At 30.2% G+C, this 13,726-nt stretch overlaps 1 protein-coding gene across 1 annotated transcript; it reads right to left on the bottom strand.

Annotated features, from left to right (window-relative positions):
• Nucleotides 1-5,139: 5,139 nt before the first annotated feature.
• LOC110708931 (protein FAR1-RELATED SEQUENCE 5-like) lies at nt 5,140-9,179 on the bottom strand. The gene is made up of 4 exons (XM_021887159.1): nt 9,080-9,179; nt 7,919-8,028; nt 7,044-7,766; nt 5,140-5,409 (listed from the first exon to the last, which is right to left on the bottom strand). Exons 1-4 carry the CDS (start codon nt 9,177-9,179, stop codon nt 5,140-5,142), a joined length of 1,203 nt encoding a protein of 400 aa, XP_021742851.1.
• Nucleotides 9,180-13,726: the final 4,547 nt, after the last annotated feature.

The raw sequence follows: 13,726 nt of genomic DNA, 5'->3' as shown, positions 1-13,726 counted from the left end.
GTTACTTCTTTACTGTATAAGTGTTTCAGGTGTATTATGTAGGTATTACTTTATATTAAAAAGTTAAAATACTTATCAGTTTTCCCTATGTTTACTTGTTGTTATATATTGGTGTTATTTATTCTTTTATGTTGGTGTTACATATTTTATATAGGGATTACATAATATTAAAAAGTGGTGTTACTTGTTTGTTTTCCTGTGGTTACTTTTTTATTTATTTGAAGTTACTTGGTAGTTTATTTGTGGTTACTTCTTGTTATATGCTGGAGTTATATATTTTTTTCCTTAGTTTTTTCATTTTTTTTTCTAGGATGTTGAGGAGAATTATCTATTGATGAATAGAGACATGAAACTTCTAACATATCAATTTGAGAAGTATGTGAATTTCATAAAGAATCAATCTGAAGCTGTGAAATTGGATTCAAAACTTCCAGAAAAAGAACGGTCTCCTGTGTTGTCACAGTTGGATCCAATATTCAATGATTCAAAGTTTTGGAATCAAATTGATAGGATCACTGAACATGCACTTGCAATGAAGAAATTGCAAGAAGAAATGCCTTCATTTGAGCTTTTTTCTTACACAAATCCTGATTTGGAAACACCTATATCACCATTGTGTGTTAGTAAGGAAATTTTCACTGAACTTGTTTCTCAAAAAGTACCTAATATGAGTGAAGGTTTGGGTGTTGTTGATCCTGATTTAGTTGTTCGGGAAGTGTTGAATTCAACTAATCAACAAAAGAATGATGATAATGTTTATGAGGTTATTGAAATTGAAAATGAACATGACAATGTTGCTGGTGGTCCTACTGTTTCATTTACTGCTCCTGCATCTTCCTTGGCACAAGCTCCCGCTATTGGTAAGCCTTCTTTTGCATCTGGTGGTGATGTTCTTGAAATTGCACCCGGTGTTTTTCAGCCTTCCTTGGCACCTACTGTTTCTCAGCCTTCCTTGGCACCTACTGTTTATCTGCCTTTCTTGGCACCTGTACCTTCGGTTTCTGCCGGTGGTGTTCGTGAGGTTGCACCTACTGTTTCGCTGCCTTCCTCAGCACCTTTCTTGGCACCTGTACGTTCGGTTTCTGCCGGTGGTGTTCGTGAGGTTGCACCTACTGTTTCGCTGCCTTCCTCAGCACCTGCTTCTGCGCCTGTAGGTGTTGTTTCAAAGGATAAACCTGAAAACCAAGAAGTAATTTCTTCTGGCAAACCAAAGGGGAGGTTGAGGAAAGCTCCTACTCAGAAGGAACCTACAACCAAAGCTCCTGAGGAAGGTGCTAGGAAGAAGGCAAGAAAACCAAGGAAGGAAGTGATTACTGCTAGTATTGCTGATCACACACCAGAGGAATCATTAGAGATATTGAAACAGATTCATGCTGGTGATGATGGTGAGGAGTCTTCTGATAATAGTGGATCTTCTAGTAGTTCTGCAGAGCATTTAATTTGTAATATTTACTCTGGTACTGCTGGTGGTTATAAATTACAGTTATTATCAAGGTTTTTAAGGGTTAAGAACCCAAAAGTTAAGAAGATGAAGAGTATTAGACTTGATGTTGCTGATTATTGTTTTGCTGAAAACTACGATGGTGTTGACAATATGTAAGTGCTTTGCTTTTTGATTTATTATTTATTATAAGTTACTAATAAGAGTTATATGTTTTACTTATTAAAGTTTATATGGTTTACTTATAATTATTTTTAGGATTACTTATACAGCTTATTTTTGTTATTCATTAAAGTTTAAGCTGTTACTTTATAAGGCTTATACAGATTACTTATAAGAATAATAAGGATTACTTATAATTGTTATAGGTGTTACTTATTAAGTTTTATATGTGTTACTTAATATAAAAATACCAGTTACTTAATTGTTGTTAAGGGATTACTCAAAGATATTCAATGTATTACTTAATACCAATTAGTTTATGGTTTACTTTATGTTATTATAGAAATTACTTAATAGTATAATAGGGGTTACTTATAAGAGTTTATTGTTTACTTATAAAGTTTAAAGGAATTACTTATAAAAATTAAGGGATTACTTATAAAGTTTAAAGGGGATACTTATAAAGTTTAAAGTTGATATTTATTAGTTAGAGTTTAAGGGTTTACTTATAAAGTTTAAAGGGATTACTTACAAAGTTAAAAGTGGTTACTTATTAACTTAAAAGTGGTTACTTCTTAATTAGATTTTTAAAGGTTTACTTAAAAAGTTTAAAGAGAATTTTTTATAAAGTTTAGGGGATTACTTATTTAATTTAAAGGGGATATTTATAAACTTTAAAGTTGTTACTTATTAGTTTGAGAAGGGTTACTTAATAAATGATCTAGGTGTTACTCTTAAGTTTAATACAGATACTTATTAGTGTTATAGGTTGTTACTTTTTAAGTATTATAAACATTACTTATAAGTGTTATAGGTGTTACTTATTAAGTTTTATCTGTTACTTAATATAAAAATACCAGTTACTTCATTGTTGTTAAGTGATTACTTAAAGATATTCAATGCATTACTTAATACCAGTTATTTTATGGATTACTTATTCATACTATAGTGATTACTCATGTAAGCCTATTTGTTACTAATTCTATTTTTTTGAAACAGGAAAACTTTAGTTTTTTTTTTCTGAATTTTATAATCTGCCTCGTGAAGAACTGATGGCATTGGTTGGTGAAGAGTTTATTTCAAGCCGTGTTATGGACTGTTTTTTTATTTTGCTGAATTACTTGGAGGTGCAAAGAAATGATGATGGTATCAAGGTTTATTTTGGTGGAGAATATTTGGTAATTGACTTATGATCTCTGTTATTTTATGTTATTTAATATTTGTTTTTCTTATTTCAATTGTTTTATTTTGTTAGTATCCTTTATTGCGTTTTATATATACTGGAGAAGGAAGCGCTGATGAATTAGAATTTTTTGGGGCTTGGGATCATTGGCTTCAATCTGTTCAAACAATGGAGTTTCTAGATGCTTTGCTGGTAATTATCATTGGCTTGATAAATTTACTTTATGTAGATTTTCTATGAAATTTTTAATAGTTATGGAAATTGATTTTGTATATATATATATTTTTTTTATACAGATTTTCATTCCAATTTACTATGGGAATCACTATTCTGTTGTTGTGATAAATTTTTATACCAACACTGTTGATTATTTGGACAACAGAAGGTATTATATTGGTGTTGGAAGGAATTGCACTAAGACTTTTGATGCTCATCATACATATTATTATACAATCACTTGGCACTTGGTATGTATTTTTATTTAGTATTTAGTTAAATTTAATGTGTACTTTTATTTTGTTGTTCTGATATTTTTTTCAATAATTCACAGAGACTTCTATTGTCAAAATACCTGGTTAGGAAGAACCATGATCAAGGTCAGCAAGTCGCTGAATTTGAAATTTGAATGCTACAACTTGATTCTCAAGCTTGTCCAAAGAATACAGATTGTGGGGTTTTCTGTCTATATCATTGTATATCATATGAAGGTGAAGATTTTTATTGTAAAAACTTAACAAAGGTAATTTTTTATGATCCTAGTTTTTTGTTTACTTATATTTTTATTTATAACTAATTTATGACTTTGATTTGTTTTGTATTTTTAGGCACTTGAACGACGTCGATATCGTGCTGAAATATGTGCTTCACTGGTTTTGTGCAGCTTGAACCAATTAAGGGATGAGATTCTTAATAAGGTTCAGAATTTTGCTGATAATAACAAGGAATTATATGAAGAAGTTATGATTAATGATGAGATTGATCGTCAAGAAAAAGCTTCTATTGCAGAAAAAGAAGCTAAGAAAAGTGCAGAATTGAAGGCAAAAGAAGAGTCATTTAAAGAGGGTGAACAAAAGAACCAAAACAAGTACCAAGCTTCTAAAAAAGCTACCACTAGCAGAAAGTAAGAATTAGTTTTACATTATGTCAATATTGCTAGATTGAACATAGTTTATGTTTTTTTTTATTTAAGAACAAAGATTCTATATGGTAATTTGAACAAAGTTTTTGTTTTTTTTTTATATATAGTAGATTATTTTCTTTTTATAATTTTTGAGTCATATTGTTAACAAATAATAGGTGTTACTGATTTAGCATTACAATTATTACTTATTTATATTATATTGGTTGATTATGTAAGTCTATTTGTTACTTGTTCTATTTTTTATGTATTAAGCGTTATAGGGGTTACTTATAAGAGTTTATTGTTTACTTATAAAATTTAAAGGAATTACTTATAAAGTTTAAGAGGTTACTTGTAAAGTTTAAAAAGGATACTTTTAAACTTTAAAGTGGTTACTTATTAGTTAGAGTTTAAGGGTTTACTTATACAGTTTAAAGGGATTACTTGTAAAGTTATATGGATTACTTGTAAAGTTTAAATGGGATACTTATAAACTTTAAAGTGGTTATTTATTAATTAGAGTTTAAGGGTTTACTTATAAAGTTTAAAGGGATTTTTTTATAAAGTTTAAGGGATTACTTATTTAGTTTAAAGGGGATACTTATAAACTTTAAAGTTGTTACTTATTAGTTTTAGAGGGATTACTTAATAAATGATGTAGGTGTTACTCTTAAGTTTAATACAGATTACTTATTATGTTATAGGTGTTACTTATAAGTGTTTAAGTGTTAATTATTATTAAGGTTAATTATTATTAAGGCTTATGAAGTTTTATATGTGTTGCTTAATATAAAAATATCAGTTACTTAATTGTTGTTAAAGGATTACTTAAATATATTAAATGGATTACTTAATACCAGTTACTTTATGGATTACTTATTCAGGTTATAGTGATTATTCATGTAGGCCTATTTGTTACTTATCCTATTTTTTATGTGTTAAGAGTTATAGGATTTACTTATAAAGTGTAAAGGGTTTACTTACAGGAATTACTTAAAGAGATTAAAGGTTTACTTTATGTTAATATAGCAATTACTTAATGTTATAATGAGGTTACTTTTTAGCATTAGAAGCATTACTTTATATTTTCATATGGTTCTTAAAAGCATTTGAGTGTATACTTAATAATATGGGTTACTTAATATTATATCATAATAAAGGTATGATATTTAAATATAGAAACATAGTTTATAATAAGGTCTGGAATTTAAATATAGAAACATAAATATCCTATCATAAAGAACTTAAAATAACTTTGGATTTTGTATTGGAGTGATTGTTCCAAATTCTCTTGTATCTCCCTTTGTTGTCATTGCTTTTGTTTTTTTTCTTGTTTCCTTGCTTTCCTTTCTCAAAATGTCCTTTTATTCTCTTGCTTCTTCCCTTGGTGTTTGCTCTTTCTGGATCCATAACAGTAGGAATTTGTTCTTCTGTTTCTGTTGTTGCAGTAGTGTTGTTTTGCTGCATTGATTCTGCTTCTTGACTTGCTGCATCTTGTTCTTCCTGCAATAAAACAATGATTATTTTTGGTGCATTGGTATGTTTAATTAATAGTATTGGCTTACCTTTTCCAATCTGTTTCTTATTTCATCTGCTAGTATATCAAGTTTTTTAAACTCTGACTCTATTAAATTTTTGGTCTATGGGTGTTGTTGGCATTTCAAAATCAAATTGTAGCCTTTTCTTGCCATAATTTGTCTCCATGGAATGTATTTTATGGGAATTCTTTCATTTGCTGATTCTTCATCCCTTCTTCTCTATACATGTGCCTTTGCATATTTTGTCCACCTCATTATGATATATCTGTCTGGTATTTTGGTGACTGAATGCTGTTGTAACACCCGGATACAGTGATAGCATAACCACCCAACTTCTTTAAAATTTTTGCATGAACATGCTATACTATTGTCTGCCATGTTGAATGTAACTTTTTGCTTTGAAGCTTCATTATTCTCTAATTTCACTTCATAAAAGAAGTAACTTTGAGTTTGATAATGAAGATTTGTTACACATCCAATTGAAAATTCAAATTTTGTTTCAAAATATCTGAATATGGTCTGTGTGTAGACCTCTGCTGCATGCTTTATCATTCCATAGAACGGTAAATTTGAAGTTGGTTTAGAATTGGAACATTTGAAATCTGCATCAGATTCATTGTTCCTCCACCTAGTCACTATTTGTTTAAATATCTTGAAAAAATCAGTCAAGCTTGTGTTCTTGTTTGCCTTGAAACCTACAGCATTATTTGCACTTTCACTTCTTTGAGAAGAGAGTATTCTTGCTGAAAAAAGTCTTTACTGAGAGCAGTGCACCATTTTTCTTTCAAGCTGTATAATCTTTTGAACCATCTGTTATTTTCTAGCTTGTAAGTAGTTATCATGTTTGTCTAACAATGCTCAAACTCTTCTTCTGTTACACAACCTGTTAGACACTTATTAAAAGCATCTTTAAAAGTTGTGTCTCTTTTTAGTGCTCCAAATCTTGACACTGCATTCTTAATTAGATGCCATATGCAAAGTCTGTGTCTTGAGTGTGGGAAAACCTGCATTGAATATTTTTTTTTTTTTGAATTTATATGCCTTATGCAAAGTCTGTTATTTTGAGTGTTACTTATTGTTTTTAATAATGTTACTCATTCCATTATAAAGTTAACTTAACAGTTTAATAGGGTTACTTATTGCATAATAAGGATTACTTATTGCCCTATAAAGGATTACTTCTTGATCTATAAAGGTTACTTATTGCATTATACTGATTACTTTTTCATTGTAATAGAGTTACTTATTGCTCTATAAGGTTATTTATTAAATTTAATAAGATTTTATACTGAATACTATGGTGTTACTTATATATTCTGACATATGTGTTACTTATGTTGTATAATAGGGGTTACTTTTGTATTTTAATGTAGTTACTTATTTGCAAAACATATATATTAATAACTAATTAATATTTTGAGGGGGTTTACTTAATAGTATTATATGGATTACTTAATGGTATATAACTAATTACTTAATAGTATATAACTAATTACTTAATAGTATAACATGTTTTAATTAATAGTATTATAATAGCAATTACTGAATAATATGAAAAGTGTTACTTTATATAAAAAACTAGGGAAAATGTAAATTTACCTTTTGAATTGCAATTGACATGGCCAAGTCTTGGTCGGTAAAAATTGAGGCTGGCTCACTTCCACCAACTGATTTCTTAAAAGTAGATAATACCCACTCAAATGTTTCTATTTTCTCATCAGGAATAAATGCACAACCAAACATTACATTTTGCCAACGACTGTTGACACCCACAATTGGCGCACAAATAAGATTATATTTGTTCGTCCTATATGTGGTGTCAAAAATAGTAACATCTCCATAAATATCAAAAACTTCTTTCATTTCTGAGTCCCTCCAAAAAATGGTAGTAAGTCTATTTGTTTTTTCTCCTATCTTGAATCTGAAAAAGAAATATGGTTCCTCTGATTGTCTTTGATTTAATATGTCTATGACAGTTTGTGCATCACCTCCTTCGATCTCCATCATTTTCTTTCTTGTTATGTAATTAAAATGATCTTTCATTGTGTGCGCTAATACATTTTCACCACAAGCTTCATAAGCCATTAAACGATAAGATTCTGCTGGTCTTAGTCCACTTTCAGCCATTATGTCTATAACTTTTGTCTTATCTTCTGTTATTTTTCTCTCTGATCTTTGTAAATGCTGCCATTCTCTTCTTTTCAGTTCATGATTGTGTTGCATGACATGTTCTTCTACTTCAAACATACCTTCTTTATTCTTTTTTGCTCTGATGAATGCTTTGCAACCAGTTCTGGTGATTGAAACTTGCCTTTTCTTCTTCTGTTTTTGTCCAGGAATAGGAGTAGGAGTTTTATGGTTCTTTGGTTTTACTCTAAAACCTTCTTTTGAACAAACAAAATCTTTTCCTCTTACTTTTTAGGTTCTGTTTGTGTGTATCTTGTTGTTGATTGTCTTAAACCAAATCCAATCACAAAAGCATGTTTTTTATATTCTTCAAAAATTTCTTCTAAAGTTGCAGCAGTAAATCCAACAAGGCTCCCTGTATAATCTATTTCATGTTGTTCTGCATATCTGGCATCATCTGTTAAGGTGCTTCCACTTAAATATGTAAAAACAAATTAATTATTGCATTATACGGGTTACCCTTAAAGTGTAACTGTGTTACTTATTGTGCAATATAAATTACTTATTGCGCAATAGGGATTACTAATTGTTTAACAGGAATTAGTTATTGCATTATAGTGATTACTTTTCCACTGTGATAGGGTTACTTATTATATAACAAGGATTATTTTTTTTTGCATTATAGTGATTACTTTTCTAATTTAGAAGGGTTACTTATTTTGTGATATGAGTTACTTATTGTTTTTTAGGGGCTTCACATTGTAATAGGGTTACTTATTGCACTATAGGGGTTACCCTTAAAGTGTAACAGGGTTACTTATTGTGCAATAGGAATTACTTATTACGCAATAGGGATTACTAATTGTTTAATAACAGGGTTTACTTATTGCATTATAGTGATTACTTTTCCACTGTGATAGGTTACTTATTATATAGCATGGATTATTTTTTGCATTATAGTGATTAAATTTCTAATTTAGAAGGGTTACTTATTGAGTGATATGAGTTACTTGTTGCATTATAGGGTTTACTTTCATACTGTAATAAGGTTACTTATTGCGTTATAGGGTTTACCTATTGCATTATAGGGGTTACCTTCACATTGTAATACCTCTCTACTTTAAAAGGGTTACTTATTGTTTTTTAGGGGCTTTACACTATAATAGGGTTACTTATTGCATTATAGTGGTTACCCTTGAAGTGAAACCGGGTTACTTATTGTGTATTAGGAATTACTTATTGCGCAATAGGGATTATTAATTGTTTAACAGGGTTTACTTATTCCGTAATAGTGATTACTTTTCTACTGTGATAGGGTTACTTATTATATAGCAGGTTACTTATTGTGTGATTTGAGTTACTTGTTGCATTATAGGGTTTACTTTCATACTGTAATATGGTTACCTATTGCATTATAGGGTTTACCTCTCTACTTTAAGAGGATTACCAGTATATCATTTTAGGGATTAAAAGTAATAAATTAAAATTTGAGTGAGTTTTTTTTTTACCTTGTATTTCTTCGATCTCCAGATTCAACAATGAATCACCTATTTCTTCTATTTCCATTGATTCTTGTGATTCTGGAAAGTTTTGTAATTCTTCAGTCATTGTAGCTCTCTCTCTTTTTTTTTTTTGCAAATTACGAGAATTTTGTGAAATCGAGAAGTGAAAGCTGCGTTTCTAGGGATTTGTGTGAATGTCGGCGCTTTTAATAAGGAATGAAAAAGGAGCAGCATGTTATTTTGGATTCCGTTATTTTTGGCAAAAAAGGACGCGTGCGTGTAGCTCCGTTATTTTGCTGAGCTGGACGCTGGCCACACCGTGTGGCCAGCTGCACAGAAGAGGCGCTGTATTGGGATCTGATTTGTTGGTAGTTTGATAAGTTTAGGAAATTAGTTATTTGTTTCCTAATTGTGTTTAATTCTAAAGTAAATAAGTAATATTAGCGCTGAACACGACCATTGTGTTAGGTTTGCTAAATCTCCAAGTTTATGAGCTAGTATATATTGTAAATTTTGTAATATATATGCTTCCGCTATAAATAAGGTCAATTAATTAACATATTAATAATTATATTATGATTTAGTTTATATGTTTTTTTAATTATTTAATTTATGTATGAATAAATTTAATTACATTTGATAAAGATTTGTAGGTAAGATTAAGAAATTTGCGTTGCAATAACAGTGAGAATAAGGAAAATAATAATGTGCATTATTGCATTCTGTAAAGGATATTGCCATCATAATCAGCTATGAACTATGGTGATGCTTTGTGTGTTTTTAAATGTTTGTCTTTACTAGCTAGGTACTCAAAATATGTTACTACGTACATGCATGCTAAACAAAAAATTGTTTCCTCCCCTCAAAAAAAAAAAAAAAAAAAAAAAAAAAAACACTTAACAAATAAGAAAACTTATACTCATTGTATAAAACTAGTTTCAAAATAGATAGATTAGTTCCAAGAAATAATCTATCATTATTTCATAATGAATTTATTCGTAATTATAAATTTTAAAATAAAATAATCAAAGATGTACCCTAGGTCGTGCAAAACCAAATTATTGGAGATATATATGAGATACAATTTTTTTTATTGTTATATACATATATTTTTAACCTTATTGTTACATATCGTATCATAAATAACGGTAAATATTTTATTTTCATATCAATATAAAAAATACATCTATGAATCTGAATCAATTTAGAAGGGTAAGAGATAAATTTGTAATCATTTAATCCAAAGATTAGCCCCTCAACCCTAAACTCTTTATTTATTTATTATTATTTTATTTTATTTTAGTATAAAACCAAATTCCTACTAATATCAATTCGATAAATTTAATTGAATAGAAAAAATCAAAACTCAAAAGCATCTCTTGAGATCTAGTCTACCATCATGAGTATGTTGGATTGGTCTACGTTGCCCTCTGATCTTCTCATCACAATTGCACGGCTATTGGAATCCAAGTAAAACCTTTGAAATCAACAAAATAAAGGGTTTAGATTTGAAAATCCCTATATCCTATAGGAGGCAGTGTTTTGGTTCTAAGAATGGATGGATTGTGATGATAGGTTTCGCGATTGGAAAGTTTCGGTATATAATCCCATCAATAAAACTCATCTAAAACTTCCATCCCTTTCATCTTTGCCACAAATACAAAATCATGAAATTATACAAAATGGAACATTGAATTTTTGGGTTCCTATTCAGTTCACAATACACAAGGCAATTGTATTAAAAATTGATGAGAATGACGACGACTTTGTTGTAATGCTGATCTTTAATCAACATTTACGGTCTAATAATAATAACCAATTGGTGTTTTCTCGTCCTTGGATCAAGGAGATGGACCAAGGTTATAACAAGTCGCGAAGGGGTCCCTCCTGATGTTATTGATGCCGTGCATTGCAATAATGGATTAGTGTTGATTTTGCATAATAATGGATTGAATACAAGTTGCGAAATTAGTGCATTGGTTAACTTTAGCTCTTGGTGGTCATATGTTTATGCCAATAAGCCTTATCATTCCATTCTTTTTCCTAGTTTTATCAAGGTTAAGTTGGATTATCAATTTATCATCAAGCATGCTATATGGTCGAGTTGGCCGGTGATTTATTGTTAGAACTACGATACAAAGATATTGATTATACTGCGAGATTCTGTTATTATACTTGTAATTTCGAGGTCTATCAACTTGTTCATAGTTGCAACAAGAAGTGTTGGACCGTTGTTGATAATTTGGGTGATTATATGGTATTTGTTGGTAATAACTCTGCCATGAGTGTTCATAAATCGAAGCTCCCTAATAGTAAGCATAATGCTATTTACTTTAGTGATGATATCGTTTGGAAAGATCTAGAACAAAGCCAGCAAGACATAGGTATGTATGATATGTCATCTAGAATATGCAAACTGTTTTACAAAGTTAACAATAAGAGGTGTTCGGCTTCTAAACCTCTATGGTTTATGCCCAAGTTTTAGGTTAGGTTGCACGTCATGAGAAGTGCCTATGTCTTATTATTATTATTATTATTTTTTTTGGTGCAAATCCTATTGTTATTGTTATTGTTAGCTTTATTTCTTTGTTTATTATTTTATGTTTCTGTTGACCTTATCTCTTTGATTTTCATAGGTTTTATTTAGATTGTTTTTCTAATTTTTGAAGTTTGTTAAATTGATCATTCGAAATCCCATGTATTTCCGTACAAGAAGACTATGAAGCTTAATCTGAGAGTCAAATTATGTACCCTCTCGCGCCTACCCGGGCGGCGTAGTCTAAAACTTATAAACTTACTTTCGCGCCTGATAGGGCAGAGAGGTTCATAACCGGGCAGCAATCAACGATTTCCTTTCACCCTTCTTGCGCCTGGTCAGGCGGCGGTGGCCCTAACCGAGCAGCTAACTTTCGTCCACAACCAGGCTCAAGCGCTCGGTCGGGCGAGCACCACCTTTACCGGGCGGCGTTTCTTTTACCTCTAAAATAAAGAGGTTCTTCTTTCAACCTTTTTACCAAGGTTATCTGCTCCAATTATTTGTTCAAATTAAAAAAGCAACACCTTAACTTAAGTAATTAATTTAGACAACCATGATAACCATGAAATTAGTCTACCATTCTCTAAATTATTGAACAAATTAATTACAAAGAGAAAACGAAGCTTAATCATCGTATCGAGATAGAATGAAAATTATGGGCCTGTTCTCTTCAGAGTTCAGTTCAGTTCTTATCTTAATTTCCTTTTCTCATAAAATATTCAGTTCATCAGTTCAGCTCAGTTCCAATAAGTTCAGTTCAGTTCAGCTTAATTAGTTCAGTCAATCAAAACAGGCCTTATGACAGTATATTAAAATATATACTTACTAATTAGTATCATATCAAACAAGGATATAGAGTAAAGGTTTGTTCTCTCCGGCTTAAGTTCAGTTCCTAATATCATCCTCTCATAAAATATTCAGTTCAGTTCAGTTCAGCTCAGCTCAGTCAATAAGAATAGGCCCTAATAATCTACTTTCTATAACTCGACTACCCAAATAATACTAATATACCAAAATATATAATTCTTAGAGTTGCGAGCAAAAATCAAACATTGCCTGAAATATTTATAGTACGTACTTCCTTTGTTCTTACTCCGTATAATTTAGTTGACATTATTATTCACAAATTTTACTTTGGCTAGAATAGTTATGATCTTTTTTTAAATTGTATCAATTTACATTTTAATTATAACCTCATCAAATAAAGAATGTAGAGTAATCAATAATAAAATTAAACCATATAATTTCGGCAACTCAGCTACCCAAATTTTGATATAAAGTAACAAATTATTAGTACTAAATTTAAGAGCAAACATCAAACATTGCCTAAATTATTTTTTGTACTTCAGGTTAACCTATGAAACCTAGAGCTGTCAAAAACCGACCTGAACTGGTGAATCCGAATAGTTTTAAACTGTTTCGAAAAGGAATCGAACCGATCGACCCGATTTTTTAAAATCTGAAATTAAACCGATCTGAATGTTTGAGAACCGTTAATGAACCGTACCCGATATCAAGCTGAACTGATACAACTCGAAACTGAGAACAACCCGAACCGAGTGCTTTTGAACCCGAGAGCAACCCGACCCATTGTAAATAGAAACCGTTTAAATCCGACAAAAACCCGATAAACCCAAATCGTTTACAACCTGTAACTGGTTAGGATTGAACCGTTTATAATCCCTAATAAGTTATGATCGAACCATTTACAGCCCGTAATCGGTTATAACCGAACCGTTTATAATCAGTAAGTCCGTAACCCGTTATGACTGTAGAATTTTTTTTCTTTTAATTTTTTTGGGTATATTTTATCGATAGTAAAACAAAAGTGTTTAATTTGAATTATAAAGTATTTATATTGAAAAGGTTTGGAATTTTGATGTCATTGAAATTCTTATGCTACAATATTATCGTCCTCTAACGAGTAATGACTTATGGAACACCATATTGTATTAAAAAAAATTAAAAATCTAAATCAAAAGCTAACTCTAGATTTGTTAATATTATTTTATCCTTAAAATCATTATACAAAAAAGGGACATAAAATTAAACAACTAATTAATACTCCGTATGATCAATTGGAATAACTATTTAAAGAATATTGAGGATATACTAGA

The sequence above is a fragment of the Chenopodium quinoa genome, unplaced genomic scaffold (assembly GCF_001683475.1).
Source record: "Chenopodium quinoa cultivar QQ74 unplaced genomic scaffold, ASM168347v1, whole genome shotgun sequence".
Taxonomy (NCBI): Eukaryota; Viridiplantae; Streptophyta; class Magnoliopsida; order Caryophyllales; family Amaranthaceae; genus Chenopodium; species Chenopodium quinoa.
The sequence above is the reverse complement of the archived record's forward strand: the minus strand, read 5'-3'. Positions and strand labels throughout refer to the sequence as shown.

Bases quoted from the DNA above. Each gene is read 5' to 3' on its own strand.
- LOC110708931 (XM_021887159.1), bottom strand. From the start codon at position 9,179: ATGACTGAAGAATTACAAAACTTTCCAGAATCACAAGAATCAATGGAA. The intron at 8,029-9,079 runs GTAAAAAAAAAA...GCACCTTAACAG, and splicing joins GGAGATCGAAGAAATACAAG to ATGATGCCAGATATGCAGAA. The intron at 5,410-7,043 runs GTAAATTTACAT...GTTTTATTGCAG, and splicing joins TGTCAATTGCAATTCAAAAG to GAAGAACAAGATGCAGCAAG.